Here is a 14,966-nt window from a genome sequence, read left to right as displayed (position 1 = left end):
ATGGCAGCCACACACGATACCTATAGTATACTTGCGCAAGCTTGGACTTGTACAAATTCACGTATTTCGAAGCCGACCACAAATTTCACTGATATTCGTACAAGCGTGCGTACCTGCTCCATTTAAATCAATATAATATTATTCTTGAAAGTGAGCTACCTGGTTGCGTTGTTTTGTGCTATGGATGATGCAGTAGCCTTAGTTGGCTTTATTTTGGCTACGGAAAAACTGAAAATTCACAAGAGAAATCGAATAGTATGGACTAAAGACTGGTTAATAAAAAGAAACCATTATGGCAGCCACGATACACTATACTTGCGCAAGTATACTGTATCGTGTGAAGTGTAGACTGCATGAAAATCTTGCAAAAGGTATTCCAAAATCTTAATAAAAAGCCTAAAATAAAAGTTCATTTCATACTACAAATAGAATATAATATGTTGAACCTATGGCCTAGAAAATACAAAATTTTTCATCCCTAATATTATTTGGTAGAAATGCGTCTATGAGTAACAGGCTCACGTTATGATCAATGGAAGTGGAGCAGTAGCCGAATCGGTGCGGGAATAACTAGGTAATTAAATAGGTATATAAGGACGTCGTCACGTTGGATCTAGTAAATTCACTATTCTACATCTTTGGATTAGTAAATTAACGAAAACTAGGTACTGAATCAGAATAACCAATAACCAACCATATGGTTATATCGGGGATTGAACCCGCGATCCATTGACTGACTTAAGTACATACAGTACCGTAAAATGGGGTGAATAGGGACAGAAGAGAGGTGAATAGGTATAGGGAAATTCTTCATAGTATCTATTCACCCCTCTTTTGTCCCTATTCACCTCTCAATCCCTATTCACCCCGTTTTACTGTACATAATCTACAATTTTTATGAATTTTCAATAGAATAGGTTGTTAGATACAACTATAATTTGCTAGAAGCACTCTAGCTATTATTATTACATGATGATATTCATATTTAGAGGTTGATGGGATCATAATAAAAATACAGTTTTGGGCAACCAAAGGTTTTTATATTTATGTCTTAATCCTAATTGTATCCATAGGATTGGATCACTGCGGTGAATGGTGCTGTCGTCTTCGCAACCTTCTCGCCGGATTCCTTCGTGATCCTCTGTGTAGACAAAAAGAATATTATTAGATACATCCTCAAGCTACACTACTACATATTGTTCTCTAAAATATTGCTCAGTAAAGGTTTCTTTTCATTTGAACTCAAATAATGTAGGTAAGAATGTAATCATCATTTCAAAGTAAAGGATAAATAGCATAAGAGTAATTAAAAAAATTGTTAGTATATTTGAAACAAACCTTCAGCTTCTTCTCGTAGGCCATAAGCTTGACTGACTTGACCTTCCTCTTGTTCTCCAGCTTGCGGACGACATCGCGGTACTTCCAGCCTACTTCGTGAGACAGACGGCCGACGTGACAGTACTACAACAACATTAACTTCAATTAATACTTGCAAGTTTTAACAAATGTTGAGATGGGTTAAATGATTTCTCAGAAAAATAAAAAGTTGCAACATGGTTATTCAGTCGCAAATTACCCAAATGAAACATCATTGTAAACTTAATCCTTCATTGGACAAAGCAGTTTTATTTATTTACAAAAACTTTACGTTTTCATTTTCCCCAATTTAATCCCAAAAAGATAAGTGATAAATGTTAACAAAGTGGACATACCTTACGGCCGGGCTTCAAGCAGAAGACACGGAGAGCGGCAGGCACAACAACACGACGGCGGTTGTCGTATGGTGGTGGGCAACCGTCGTACGCGCGAAGCCTCCTCAACGCGCTCTTTCCGCGCTCAGTTTTGTGTGGGATCATGCCTGTGAGATACACACTACATTAGCATTGAACTTTACAAATGTTGAATGATGTTGTTTTTAGTTCTGCTTCATAATTTTTTTTTACATCATAAACATCAAATAATGTAGGATATAAGTAATCATTAGCATAGGTTTTTGAATGAGAAGTCATTATAGTGTTTATCACACTCTCCCGATACCATACTCAAAAGCAACACACATTTAACTTCATAGGTGATGCAAGTGTCCATAGGCAGCAATGATTGTTTACCATCAGGTGATCCATTTGCTTGTTTATCTACCTATCACAAAAATAACAAAGAATGAAAGAATGTAACTGAAAGTTATAATAAATACCTCTGACAGTCTTCCACAGGATCTTGGAAGGAGCTCTGAAGTGGAAAGGTCCACGAGCTGGGTTCACGTTGCACCTCTTGCGGAGGAAAGACATGAACTTCAGTTTGTTCCTGGAATATAAAATAAAAAATATTTGTACAACTTTGAAATAAGTACAGCATCTTAATAAAGCCATGTAAACATTATCAGATAAATATTATAGTTAACAACATATATTTTGCAATATTCAGTCGCAAATTACCCAATGAAACATCATTTTATTATTAGATGTGCAGAATAGAGATTACTTATTGTTGGACTTCCTTTATGAACACTAACAAAAGGAATTAGGAATACCACACTATATCCTGTATTCCTATGTCCCAGCCCCCAAGCATGCACATGTTCATGTGAAAGCATTTCAATTACATCAATGTGGATTTATCAATAGACAAACATCACAATGTGCTATCCTAAAAAATCTGTATAATACTTGACTTGTAGTTTTTAACGCTACCGAAGTAAAATACACTGAACTGAAAGCAATTATAATGACTACATGCAACAAACAAACACAAATATGGGCAATGTTGTTACCTGAAGAAGTTGCCAGAGATGTTGATCTGCTCACATCGTACGACAACGACTTTGTTACCTTCTAGCAGGACCTTAGCAATTACTGCGGCCAGGCGGCCCAGGAGATGGCCACGGCCATCGATCACTATGGCCTAGAACACAAAAATTCACAGAAGTTAACCGCCGCTGACGTACAGCATAACCTCAAAAGTTATAACACTATTCGAGAGTTTAGTGGTTATTATCACTATTTTTGAAGCTGGAGTTTCGGACTTTTTTGTAATTTAGTTAATACGAACGGTGTTCTACTATAACTCCTTATAATCAAAGTTAGACACGAAAAAGCACGTGTGATGCACGCTCGATGCATGTTGTCGAATTTGTCACACGTCGGATATTACTAAAATGATATAATATAAATCACATTCAAGTCGGCAGTTTAATTTTATATTCACTTTGTTGATTTTTAAGGCTTTTAATTAAATTTTTATATTTTTTCTTCTCACCTTATTGCTAAAGCCCGTCATTTTCACGACAACAAAACGGAAAAGGATAACTTTTTAAAACAGTATGGCTACCGGACGTTGAGCAACAGAAAATGTTGCCATACTAAATTAAAAAAAATATTTCGTATATCGACTAAATTGGTTTAACTTCCTGTGATGATTCGACTATTTAAATCAGCTGTTAAAGAACGATGACATAAATTAAAGTCAGGTTTTATTTTGACGTTTTTGTTTTGGCTATTTTCCAAGAGCAAGATTTTAAAATTACGTGTTCCCCAAGCACTGGGTAGAGAGTTTTAAAAGCAGCTTTTGCTGAAAATGTAATTATTTTTCAAAAAACCATCGCAGTAATTTTAACAAACATGGAGATTCCATACAGAAAGATTGCGATTTACATTTTAACTTTCGTAGCTTATGCCTATACTGGCATGGGCTCTAGTATGTTAAGGAATTTAAAAGATGCGGTACTATCGGCTGAGTCAGTTTTCGGAGATATGTTTAAGAATGTTATTACAGTGGCTGAAAAATTCAAGTCATTGCATGAAGTTTTTGATGCAGCAGTAGAAGAGGAATGCATATTCAACTGCCCTGAAGGTATGTTTAGAATGCTTTACTATAACACTATTTAACGAATGGAGTAGAAAGATTATTAGTAATTATATTTGTTTCATACACCCAAATTTACTTGCTCACTGACGAAATTCATATATTTTTCAGGATCTAGACCAGTGCGCAATAGAAATCATATTCCTAAATCAGATGGCTGTGGATCTCTTGGCTTTGAGATTGCATCAGAATACTTGCCATTAGAAGAAATGACTAAATGCTGTGATAGTCATGATATTTGCTATGATACATGTAACAGTGGTAAAGAAACCTGTGATCTGGATTTCAAAAGGTGCCTTTATAACTACTGTGATAGTTATAAAACTGTGAATGTTGCGGGGGACACAATCACTAAAGGTATGATGTGCTCATAACAATAATTGTTTATTATTTAGTAATTTCATTGTTTTGTGTGTTACTAACAATAGTATAATTCCATTTCAGGTTGCAAAGCTGCAGCAAAATTATTGTTTACTGGGACACTAACACTTGGTTGTAAATCATATCTTGATGCTCAGAAAAATGCCTGCTATTGCCCCCCGGCTAAAAACAATAAGTATAAGAAATACCCAGGAAGTGGGGACTTATAACAGGCTATCTGTTTCACTTTTCTTATATTGTTATCCAAAGACATTTTTCTGCCATTTTGTGATACTTGTATAGGATTATTTATTGAAATAATTTGGGCATAATATTTATTTGATGAGTGGGTTTAGTCAGTTTAGTCTTAAGTCCTCACTCATTGTGAAAGTTTACCTTCTCAAGAGGATTTTAGTTTAAACAAGGATTAAAATCTAGTAAGCATATAATATTATGTAGTGTAAGGGTACAAGAAACAGTTCATACTTTTATATAAAGATAAAATAAAATGTGGTTTGCTTATATCAGTTTATTATTTTAGCGATAAAAATTACATCTTATTTGCTGCAATTACACCTTAATATTTAAATAATTTATTTGCTAAATTTAGATTATGGGGCTTCTTACAAATCTCATGCAAGCACTGGAAGGATGAGCTAGCCATCACATTTCAGGTGATTGCTGTTATTACCCCCATAAGGGAGGTCAGGCCTTTATAGATACACACACTACTAAATGGACGCATAATCAAATACATATTTTATAGATCAATATGTTGAGCGTATAAAAATAATTCATTACAATGTAAATAAATGCTTGTAAAAATATAATGGGATTAATTTATTGTTTGATCTTAGTGATTTTATCTTAGCATCAAAACATAAATCTGAGCGATTACTTGTTATATAGTTCTGGTATAAAATGTTTCATTTCTATGTGAGAAGTTCCTTGATTTCATCTTTTTCTGCAGCTTCGATGTATGGTGTTCCATCAGGGGTCTTTCCGTTTTTAGATGCACCCTGTAATATAACAAAAGTTTCTAATAAGAATCTACCAAAATAATCAACAACAGGTTTGCCTGATACCATTTTACAGAGAGAATTAGCAACTTCTTTAATCTTATAACGGAAAATGAATGACTAACAATTACTGTTATTTAATTTCAAGGCTTACTTGCAAAAGATTAGTTTTATTATTGCAACCCATTACTGTAAAATTGCAAGTCATGCATATTAATTTTGCAAAAAGAATTCATTGTGTACTGAGTAACTTACATTTTTAAGTAATGTTTTAACACAGTCCGTGTGACCTTCCCAAATTGCTGCTAACAGTACTGAAATGCCATGTTTGTCCAACATCTGAAATGTACAATTTAATTAGATAAAATAAATAGGTGCAGTCTTTGTTTACACATCTGTTGTTTGTCTTTTCCCACTTACATTAGGGTCTGCTCCTTTGTCCAGCAAATAGTTCAAAACTGCTGTCTGACCATAGTCAGCAGCATAGTGAAGAGGGACCCTTCCATCAATTAGAGCATTGACATCAATTTTCTGAAAAAGTATAATTATAATTGTTTGGTAAGTGTTGAAGTGATTATTAAATGAAAGAGATATATGAGTAACTGTGAGGAATATAAGCGTAATGACTCTAATCAGCCCATGTCTGCAGTGAGGGCGTGTAATCATAATTAGGCAGTAATCATTATAATAAGCCTATTCCAATTCAGTCATATTCAATGCATTATTGCACAATAATTTAAGATTATATTAGTTGGAAACGATGTAGAATTGAGTCCCCGCTTGTAGTTTATTTTAATTAATATAAATAGAATATTAGTGCAAATTAATGAGAAACATTGCTTTCTCTTGCCAACTACTAAGTAAATTTTCACATTGAAAAATAACCGATTTGCGGATATAAGCAGATTCACTAACCTTGTTTTCTACTATGTCTTTTACTTGATCGATATCGCCGTTTTTAATTCCCCAAACTAATTCACTCATTGTTCCGTACTTTCTAAACCTTTTTATGAATAATATTTTCTAGATTTATTCCGGAATCGAAATAACAATGGATATGGCGTTCTTTGACATGACATCTGTCTGTCAAAGATAAGGATGTAGCTTGAGGAAAATGAAAACAGTTTAGTATTTTTTGTAATGCGATATGTAAATATAAGTTATAACTTGTTGATTTCTACTTTATTAACATATTTTACATAAAAAATTTAATCAAAATTTAATTACGTAAAAAGAAAAATGCCGAGAAAGTACTGCAGGATTGCAGGGTTGATGTAAGGATATTTTGACCTTGACATTGACAGCCGCGATCGATTGTCAAATGTCAACCAACATTGTTTACTTATCCGAGTACATCGTTAACGTTTGAATTTTAAAAATATTAAGTTTTTATAAATTAATGTGAACATGGAAGAAAGTTTTGAAGATCTAGCAGACATTCCCCAAGATGCTCGTGCTGCTACAAAACACATCTTGGTAATAGATATATGGTCATATGAGATAACTTTCGCACGTCTTTATTGTATAAATATTTCACCCAAACTTTTGTGCCTTTTCAGAGTATTTTACTGGACAAAATCCATCCGCTAACGCAACGTTTGCGTAACAAACTATTGTCTTACGATGGCGACGAAGAAAATATAACAAAAATTCGAGATGTTTACACATTATGTTCGAGTCAAATCAATAAATGTTTGATCAGTTTATTCGACATCTTCAAAGTAGAAGCTCGTCATCAAACTCTACTTCAGGTAAAACTCTCAATAGATGTATGAAAATAGTTATATGCTAGTTACATTATTTTATCATTTTTGCAATAAGCAAATAACATATTATTTTCAGAACTTCGACACATACACAATATTGTTTTGTTGAAGTGAAAGACTACTATTTAAATATTATAGTTAAATCCATTGAATGAGTGTTGTTAAAGCATTTTTTCTCAAAACTGAATATTATAAAGGGATTAAAGCTATTTATTTCATATTTCCAGGAAAGTCGTCAATACACCATCGAAAGACTATCATGGTGTATAAACAGATTATTAGTCATTGAGAACCATTTGAATAAAACCTCAACCTCATCTGAAGAGAATGAGAGTGCCAATGATTCCTTCAATGTGACCACAATGTACTTTGTCAACTGGATCGACCACACATTTGATGTGCTTGGTAAACTAGCTGATGCTGTCTATAAGACAGATTACAAGGAATCTGAGGAACTTTATGATCAATGGAAGGATACTGTAAGTAGTACAATTTTACAGGGGCTCTGGCTCGGGGGCTCCGGATTGAAAAGCAAGAGTAGAAGAATGGTTAGTCAGTAGGATGTAGGATAGGTTTTTAGTCAGTAGGAGTCTGACACTCCCTCGCCCCTTTGATGTTTTTCGTCCATTTTAAAAAAGTAGTCCTATTTACTTTAAAAATGTAACTCATAATTCATATTAAGCAATTTAGCATAGTATCAGAAGAAAATATTGTGCTTAGTAAGAATTTGTTAAACATGAAATTGAAATAAGACATGACTCATAAATCATACTTGAGTTCCTCAATAGTCTAACTGCTAGACTACTGAGACAGTCACTAAATAGTCATAATAGCATTAGTTCACAATTTCATGAGAGACATTAACACATTCAATGCCTCGAACACGCCGTTATGAACTTCAAAAAAATAATCGTGGCAGTAAATGAAAGAAGAAACAAGAAAGAACATTAAAGAGAAAGAAGTGCTCTATTAAAAGATTTTAAACACTTTGACTGTAGATTGGCAGAGCTTTTAATAGCTAAAAATCTTCATATAACTATTTGTTATGTTTTCAGATGGTGGAGTCTGTGAGTGAGCTACATGTGTCTATTGATGAACTCCTACTTTCAGCAATGACTCTGTGCAGATATTGTCTGGCTGATGATCAGCATATTGTGAAGGCTCGCTGTCAAGTGGTAAGTAATTATTTAGAGAAAATACTTTTTTTTTTATGAAATACACGCCGGTAAACGAGCGGACGGATCAACTGATGGTAAGCGATCGCCGCCGCCCATAGATGCCGCCATATAACACCTCTGGTGTTTCAAGTGCGTTGTTTGTAATGGCCCAACTATATAATACTGCTATAGTCTTACTACCAGATATGTAAAGAAAAGGACCAAAAGTATATCTCTAGAGGCTTAATCCGCTTAATTATAATGACATATATTCATACTTTTAAACTCTTTTTGCAGGTACTGAGAGAAACAAAAGCACTACTCGGTGAATTGATAGAAGGGGATCTGAGCTCAACAGTTAAAGCTTCTCGAGACACATTGAAGCTTCCTATAATGCCATCAAACGTCAATGTTCTGATTGATGTGCTAAAGGATGTCTTGTATGCCCTAGAGACCAACACAAACACTGCCCTACTGGCTTTAGTAGCACACTGTTTTACTTACAACAAGTCTCCTATATCTATTCTGAAAGACCATTTCAATAATGGCACTAAAGGAACTTGCTCCTGTCTGCTCAAGAGTGAAGATGAAGTCACAGAGAACTGCTCTTTTGTCAAGGATTTTGATTTGTACAATGAAAGATTGCTTCAGATTGGGAACTTTGCTGTTTCCTGCTCTTCTGATCAAAATAGTAAGTTGGTTTGTAATCAAGAAATGATTTAGTTACTTTTGTATATCCAAACAATCCTTTAAATTAAGTCAAAGTGAAAGTATTTATTTCAATTAATCCTTAATTAGGCACTTTTCACACATCAAAATTTAATTATCCGTCTGTCTGTCAGTGTAGTATACTGTATTAATCGGCAAACAGATTTGACATAATTGTTGCTATTCTATAATTTCCAGGGATCCTGTCACTTCGAAGTGGTCTAGCTAGCTTGGAAGCTTTAGACCCTCATCTGGTCCCAGCATTGATGATGTCACCAGACAGCCACCATGCCACTCTGCTGATCAACTCTTGGAAGCATGAAGTTCAAGATATTCGAGATAATGTGTACTTGATTGTAGATCCAAGTGCTTTTGCTGAGGTATGGTAATTTTCAAAATAATAGTAATGAATAACTCTCAGTCTTTGGAAAAGTCTAAAAGAGGCTAGAGTATTATGTGATCGACATATTTGGTCTTGAAAAGTACTTTTTCATTCCTTATAAGCATGGATTACCTCAAGTTTCACGGTGTTTTCAGAAATCGAAGCAAATGATGCATCAGAGAGTACTGGCAGTATTGAAAGACAATAGCTACAACAATGCAGATGTATGTGCAGTCATTAACATGGGATGCATGGTGTATGACTTCTTCAATGTGTACGACAAGTATGAGCCAGATGCCTTGGAGCACCATGAAAAACTATTGGTATTGCTGTCTGATTTGGATAAAGGTATAAATTCTTAGTTAGTGGATTGCTAATGAAACCATACAAAACATTTATATTATTCCTTAGTAAACTATAATGATAATTTACTTTTACAGTTCAAAAAGAATGCAAGATCGTGAGTAATCTACTGAGTACGGATAACGACTTCGTATACGACGTGAAAATGCCGAAGAATAATAAAGAAGTGTCATTTGATCAACTTGTGAAAAGGTTGAAACTTCTGTACACACTGGTGTCGAGAATTCACAGTTTGCATCACCCTAAGGAGAATGAGGATCAGTGGCTTGGTTGTGAAGGTGAAGAAGAACCACAGATGGGCTACAAGAATGCTACACATACTGTCGTTAAGAACTCCGATACTTACGTACAATCGCCACGAAAACCCACCAACATGTCAAGAAGCATTTTCGCAAGAACCAACGTCCGCTCGTCAACAAGAAACTTCCCCTTATTGAAACTAACGAAACACTTGAAGACAAAAATGTGTAGCGAACTGAGTTTTTCCGTTCAATTGGATCAACTGTTTAATAACTCGGGAGATCATGAACAAAACGCTGTTTGTAATGAAACAGTGTTTGTAAACAAACAACTGGGTAGAGTCAGAGATTCGTCATTCTCAGTTCTGTACAACTTTTCACCGATTCGAAATCGTCCGTCGTTGAGACGGGCGGTGTTAAACAGACAGTGCAAGGTACCTGTCTATAGAGATATAGAGGTCAATGATGAAAACAACGGAGATTATGAGAAAGAAGACCTAATGGATGAAACTACAAGTCTACAAATTACAGGTACAATATTAAATTTTAAATCAGTCTTAAAGGAAGTTGTGTTGGCCATAAAAAGTTTTATATTTAACATTTTTTTACAGATATTCTAAATCAAATGAACGATATGACGAGCATGCTATCCACCACCAAGTTAACTCAACCCAACACAAGACAAGAAGGGTCTGGAAAGCACGCTACTAATATTGAATCGAAAAATGTATTGACAATCAACGTTAATAATCAGAATACGACAATAACCAAGCATATATGGAACATTCCAGTAAACGCTAGCATTGTAGAGATGCCTCTAGAAGACAGTGCGGCTAATATAAGTGAACCATCCGATGTCAATACTTTGGAAAGAATCCATGATCTGAAATATGTGGAAAGCAAACTGAACAGCTTGAAGTGCCAGTTAGAAACTAGCTTGTAAGATAATATACCTATGAAATCAAGTGTCTTATTGTATCACCGTCCAATGTTTTATAATGTGAGAAATATTTTATCAAGATTTTTATACTTTGTTTATTCTTTTACAATAAATTACGATATATTTTACTGAGAGTGGTCGTTTTTGCATTTTATCTTCCTTGAATTGATTGTTATAGATTTGTTTCAGGGAAACTCACGCCTAAGTCATAAATCATAGAGATTAACATCTAACAAAAAGACACTCGGATCATTTGAGATCTCAGTTAAACGTATACATAGAGTAGGTGTGTGTCATTTCACTAATTTACCTACTTGCACTTAGGTATACAGTTTTTGTAGTAGTTAAATCTATTTTTTATTTTACTACTTAATTATTCAGATTTTTTACTCTGTAATTAGTCGTGTGTGACGGTAGGAAAGTGAGTGAAGTGACTACACACGATGTATAAACTTTTTTCTTCATTGTGCGGTCGACACCCTCTTGCATATGTATATGACACGCGATAGGTATTATTAGTCTATTAGATGTCTCCTATTGAAATAATTTTAATCCGATTAACTTATCACAATCATTCTCAATCTTCTCAATAGAGATCTTCGGCTGTAGCTATGCTGTGGATGTGGAAAATTACTCTACTTAATCTAAATACATTCTTTAGGTAGTTTATGTACTGTGTTATAAATGATGAAAATGACAAACGATTAATACCTATTGTAAATCAAGATTTTTTAAAGTAAATTAGTCGTGAATATCTTTGTCGTGCATCTTGGCATATTTACATCGGTAATTAATTCCACAGTATATAAGCGACGTTTTACGTGTTTCACTAACTACTTGCCTCTGAGTTCGCGACAAACGTTTTATTGGGTAGAAATTGGAAAGATGATCTTGCCAATTATTTTCACTGCCTTGGTAAATATAAGAAGTTAACTATTATTATTTAAAGTTAAGAAGATATACGTATAAGTTTTTGTTCTGTTTACAGATTAATCTGGCTCCCATTCAAGGCAAGACGGAGTTGGGTAAGTTGTACTACCTACTTGAAATTACCGTTTCTTTTAAATACCAAAAGTTTAGTCAAAAGACCATAGAAAATTGTTGTTTCAGGACAGGTTCCAGTTTTCCGACCAGATAATTTCACGCACTTTGACGTCTATGCTAGTGCACTTCATAAAGCCCATTACAACCCTTGGACCTGCGATTACAGAAGCGAGGTAAATCACATTTTATACATTTTCTGATTTGGGATAAAGTTTTGATTGCCCGTTTGAGTCGAGATCGTAAGATCCTGTTAGTGACTTCAGGGTCTCTATAATTTTATTTCTTCTTATTGTTATAGGTCTTATTATCTTTTAGTAACGAGAACTAATGCATTGTCTGCCATACTTACCATACTACAATTTAATGTTTCTAGTAGTGTACCCCAAGGCTCTGATTTAGGACCAAATTATTTTTTTTTATTTAATAGTTTTTTTTTGTTTACAGCCAGGCTATAGATGTTTGAGTTGCAAAAGTGCACTTCACTGCTACCCTGGCAACTTCGCGCTACTGGTACAATGTGCTGGCATCTTCGCATATTGTCGAAATGGCTACTGTTCAAGGTTTAAGTCTAATGAATGTGAGTTATTAGAATCTGACCACCACTCCATTACTAGTCATAGCAGCACATTGCCACCGTATGTACAACAAGAGTTCAATCTAATAAACAAGACTACCGAAGCGCCTGCCGCATTGAGTGATATGGACTCCAAACCACAAGAGAGTACTTCGAATGTCATCTCTACTCAGTTGAACGATCCGAATAGAATAGACGGTAGTATGACGTCAGACGAACAGACAAACGATCCAGCGAAAGTAAATGTAACCGAAACAAACAAAAATAAATGAAAAAAGTCCGTTATTATGAAATTAATATGATACGAAAGCATTGTTCGAAAGTGATTTATGTGTTAAGTAACTTAAACTTACCTAAATAAATAACTTATTTATTAAATATGTGAATTTATTTTATACCGACGTCTCAAGTTCTATTGTTAGTGTTAGTGACCATCACTAACACTAACATTAGAACTTGATACGGGATATTTACCATGTTTATCCCTGATCATGGCGCTTGCAACAGTGCCGAAATATCGGAAACTCATAAAAGTTGATAAACATGGTAAATATCTCAAGTTCCAATGTTAGTTATTTTATACCTTTAATTCAATGCCAATATGTGCATGGTATTATTGTAACATCACATATGTTAACATAAGTAGAGGTGCGCAAAGCATCAACACAATACATAACTAAATAGTAGTGACTGCGCGGTTGGCGCGATGGCTAGGCGACTGGCTGCCGTGCTATGTTTTGCGGGTGCGATTTCCGCACGGAGCAACTCTTTGTATGATGCACAAGTTGTTGTTTCGAGTCTAGGTGTCACGTGCATGTTAAATTGTAGGTATATTTGTAAACGCACCCACGATGCAGAAGAAAAAAAAACAAGTGTGTTAATTTTTTTTTCAAAATTGAATTCCGAATTCTTACGAATGTTATATGAAAAAAGTCGGTGCCATAAAAAAATATGCCCTAATTTTGTTAGGTTTAGGTTTTCTTTTTTTTGAAGTCGGTAAAAAGGGAAAACACCTAATAAGCCAAGCAGATATAAAATATTGTACAGTTCCTGGGACATAATACAAATTGCATTTAATTAGATTTATTTTATGTATGTGTGCAATAGAATGGTATACAGACAGCCAGGATTCCTTGAGGGCTCTCCTTAAATCATACTACGACAGCAACAGGATATCCTTGGTCCCGGTGCAACCAATCAGCGCATGATTTGTTACCACTAGCGGGCCGTGACATTCCCGACCCCTGGGAATGCCCTCGAGTAAGTATCGCCGCTGAAAAGGTCACAAATGACGTTCTTATTGCAAGCCTCACATCGCAGTGTAATGTTTTTGATTTATAAATGACCCGAGTTAGGTATATGTACTTTCTACGATTATTTAGACACTACTGAAAAACGGTAAAGGAAAATAGCGTGAGGAAAGCTGGGCTTATAATTTCTAATTATAAGTTTGAAATTGCCAACCCTCATCGTAAGTGTGGTGAATAATGTTTAATTCTTCTCCATGTAAATAGAGGCCATTGGTCAATACGGCAACTTAGGTATAGGTGATATGTTTAATATTGATGATGATGATGACTTAATTAATACATAATTACTAAACTGAAGGAAACAGTTTCTTTAGCAATTAAAACAAAACATTTTTGGTTTATTTTCCAGTCTCATTACGTTCCTAATTTAAATGAACTACTTAATCAAAGTTAAAAATATTTTCCTTTGGCTTCTGTTAATTATGTCCTTTTATTTGGTATTATATTTGTAATGCCAATTATTTGGCAAAACCCTATTTTGCAAGCTCCCAATTGTTTCAAGATGATATAGTATATTATGTAACAGTTAGATCAAAATAATACATTATTACGATTGTATCAAGCGGGTAGGAAAATAAAAGAAAAAGAAATTATCCCAATAATAGGTAAGAACGTTGTTACCATGCAAGTATAATATTATGTTACTTTGCTCGATCCGGAAATTGAATCTGAACGAATCCCAGTGATCGGTTTTTACGATCGCGAAGCATTATGATCCAGTAAACACAATTAATTATATACCTACATACTTCTTTTCTTTTCCTTAACTATGATTCATTGCTAAATAAGCAATGTATTTTAGCATGAATCTATCTAGTAGGTATCTGAGTATACAACCTAATTTTTACATTGCTGGCCGAATTCTTGTTGTCACGGCCATATAATTATGAATTACGAAGAAATTAACTTTTTTCTTTATGGCGATTTGGTATTTTTTTTTGCAACACCAGCCAGATATTTAGTAAATAAGAATTGGGTCTTAAAAAATAATTTTGTTGGCAAATTATTTTATAATAGGTCTTTAAAAATGCCTCTTCTTAATTTGAATTTGTATTTTGAAACAGAGATCACAGATAGGTACCTTATAAAGTAAAAAAAAGATTTCTGGTAAAGGAAAATAGGTATGATTGTACTGAGCAATTTTTTTTTACTTGAAAAACTAAACGAAACAAGTGGAAAAGCTTCTCACGTAGTTAATAGTATCTGGGCACAAGGGCCATTTCAATGAGGTTCTATTTTTAGC

At 34.4% G+C, this 14,966-nt stretch overlaps 5 protein-coding genes across 5 annotated transcripts; 3 read left to right on the top strand and 2 right to left on the bottom strand.

The window, feature by feature from the left end:
• Positions 1 to 1,018: 1,018 nt before the first annotated feature.
• Positions 1,019 to 3,414, bottom strand: LOC118271703 (60S ribosomal protein L13a-like). Its single transcript, XM_035587859.2, has 6 exons — positions 3,256 to 3,414; positions 2,771 to 2,901; positions 2,195 to 2,304; positions 1,713 to 1,858; positions 1,339 to 1,461; positions 1,019 to 1,141 (listed from the first exon to the last, which is right to left on the bottom strand). The coding sequence occupies exons 1-6, from the start codon at positions 3,274 to 3,276 to the stop codon at positions 1,058 to 1,060; spliced, it is 615 nt and encodes a 204-aa protein (XP_035443752.1). The 5' UTR covers positions 3,277 to 3,414; the 3' UTR covers positions 1,019 to 1,057.
• Positions 3,415 to 3,470: 56 nt separating this feature from the next.
• Positions 3,471 to 4,743, top strand: LOC118271702 (group XIIA secretory phospholipase A2). Its single transcript, XM_035587858.2, has 3 exons — positions 3,471 to 3,849; positions 3,973 to 4,218; positions 4,306 to 4,743. Exons 1-3 carry the CDS (start codon positions 3,618 to 3,620, stop codon positions 4,449 to 4,451), a joined length of 624 nt encoding a protein of 207 aa, XP_035443751.1. The 5' UTR covers positions 3,471 to 3,617; the 3' UTR covers positions 4,452 to 4,743.
• On the bottom strand, positions 4,733 to 6,511 carry LOC118271705 (myotrophin). The gene is made up of 4 exons (XM_035587860.2): positions 6,156 to 6,511; positions 5,661 to 5,771; positions 5,496 to 5,579; positions 4,733 to 5,240 (listed from the first exon to the last, which is right to left on the bottom strand). Exons 1-4 carry the CDS (start codon positions 6,222 to 6,224, stop codon positions 5,154 to 5,156), a joined length of 351 nt encoding a protein of 116 aa, XP_035443753.1. The 5' UTR covers positions 6,225 to 6,511; the 3' UTR covers positions 4,733 to 5,153.
• Positions 6,512 to 6,515: 4 nt separating this feature from the next.
• On the top strand, positions 6,516 to 10,929 carry LOC118271701 (serendipity locus protein alpha). The gene is made up of 9 exons (XM_035587857.2): positions 6,516 to 6,716; positions 6,800 to 6,991; positions 7,234 to 7,485; positions 8,062 to 8,181; positions 8,461 to 8,854; positions 9,070 to 9,251; positions 9,409 to 9,601; positions 9,694 to 10,386; positions 10,467 to 10,929. The coding sequence occupies exons 1-9, from the start codon at positions 6,648 to 6,650 to the stop codon at positions 10,796 to 10,798; spliced, it is 2,427 nt and encodes an 808-aa protein (XP_035443750.2). The 5' UTR covers positions 6,516 to 6,647; the 3' UTR covers positions 10,799 to 10,929.
• Positions 10,930 to 11,597: 668 nt separating this feature from the next.
• LOC118271980 (uncharacterized) lies at positions 11,598 to 12,791 on the top strand. The gene is made up of 4 exons (XM_035588262.2): positions 11,598 to 11,710; positions 11,784 to 11,820; positions 11,906 to 12,012; positions 12,284 to 12,791. Exons 1-4 carry the CDS (start codon positions 11,681 to 11,683, stop codon positions 12,683 to 12,685), a joined length of 576 nt encoding a protein of 191 aa, XP_035444155.2. The 5' UTR covers positions 11,598 to 11,680; the 3' UTR covers positions 12,686 to 12,791.
• Positions 12,792 to 14,966: the final 2,175 nt, after the last annotated feature.

Source organism: Spodoptera frugiperda, chromosome 5, assembly GCF_023101765.2.
Source record: "Spodoptera frugiperda isolate SF20-4 chromosome 5, AGI-APGP_CSIRO_Sfru_2.0, whole genome shotgun sequence".
In the NCBI taxonomy this organism is placed as follows: Eukaryota; Metazoa; Arthropoda; class Insecta; order Lepidoptera; family Noctuidae; genus Spodoptera; species Spodoptera frugiperda.
Note: the sequence above shows the minus strand (reverse complement) of the source record. Positions and strands in the feature narration are given on the sequence as shown.

Coding starts and splice junctions, on each gene's coding strand:
- LOC118271703 (XM_035587859.2), bottom strand. CDS start 3,276: ATGACGGGCTTTAGCAATAAG. Junction 2,902..3,255: donor TGACGGGCTTTAGCAATAAG/GTGAGAAGAAAA, acceptor TTTGTGTTCTAG/GCCATAGTGATCGATGGCCG. Junction 2,305..2,770: donor ATCTCTGGCAACTTCTTCAG/GTAACAACATTG, acceptor TTTATATTCCAG/GAACAAACTGAAGTTCATGT.
- LOC118271702 (XM_035587858.2), top strand. CDS start 3,618: ATGGAGATTCCATACAGAAAGATTGCGATTTACATTTTAACTTTCGTA. Junction 3,850..3,972: donor CATATTCAACTGCCCTGAAG/GTATGTTTAGAA, acceptor TATATTTTTCAG/GATCTAGACCAGTGCGCAAT. Junction 4,219..4,305: donor GGGGGACACAATCACTAAAG/GTATGATGTGCT, acceptor ATTCCATTTCAG/GTTGCAAAGCTGCAGCAAAA.
- LOC118271705 (XM_035587860.2), bottom strand. CDS start 6,224: ATGAGTGAATTAGTTTGGGGAATTAAAAACGGCGATATCGATCAAGTA. Junction 5,772..6,155: donor AAGACATAGTAGAAAACAAG/GTTAGTGAATCT, acceptor ATACTTTTTCAG/AAAATTGATGTCAATGCTCT. Junction 5,241..5,495: donor TTAAAACATTACTTAAAAAT/GTAAGTTACTCA, acceptor GTTATATTACAG/GGTGCATCTAAAAACGGAAA.
- LOC118271701 (XM_035587857.2), top strand. CDS start 6,648: ATGGAAGAAAGTTTTGAAGATCTAGCAGACATTCCCCAAGATGCTCGT. Junction 6,992..7,233: donor GTCATCAAACTCTACTTCAG/GTAAAACTCTCA, acceptor TCATATTTCCAG/GAAAGTCGTCAATACACCAT. Junction 9,602..9,693: donor GCTGTCTGATTTGGATAAAG/GTATAAATTCTT, acceptor TTACTTTTACAG/TTCAAAAAGAATGCAAGATC.
- LOC118271980 (XM_035588262.2), top strand. CDS start 11,681: ATGATCTTGCCAATTATTTTCACTGCCTTG. Junction 11,711..11,783: donor CAATTATTTTCACTGCCTTG/GTAAATATAAGA, acceptor TTCTGTTTACAG/ATTAATCTGGCTCCCATTCA. Junction 11,821..11,905: donor TCAAGGCAAGACGGAGTTGG/GTAAGTTGTACT, acceptor TTGTTGTTTCAG/GACAGGTTCCAGTTTTCCGA.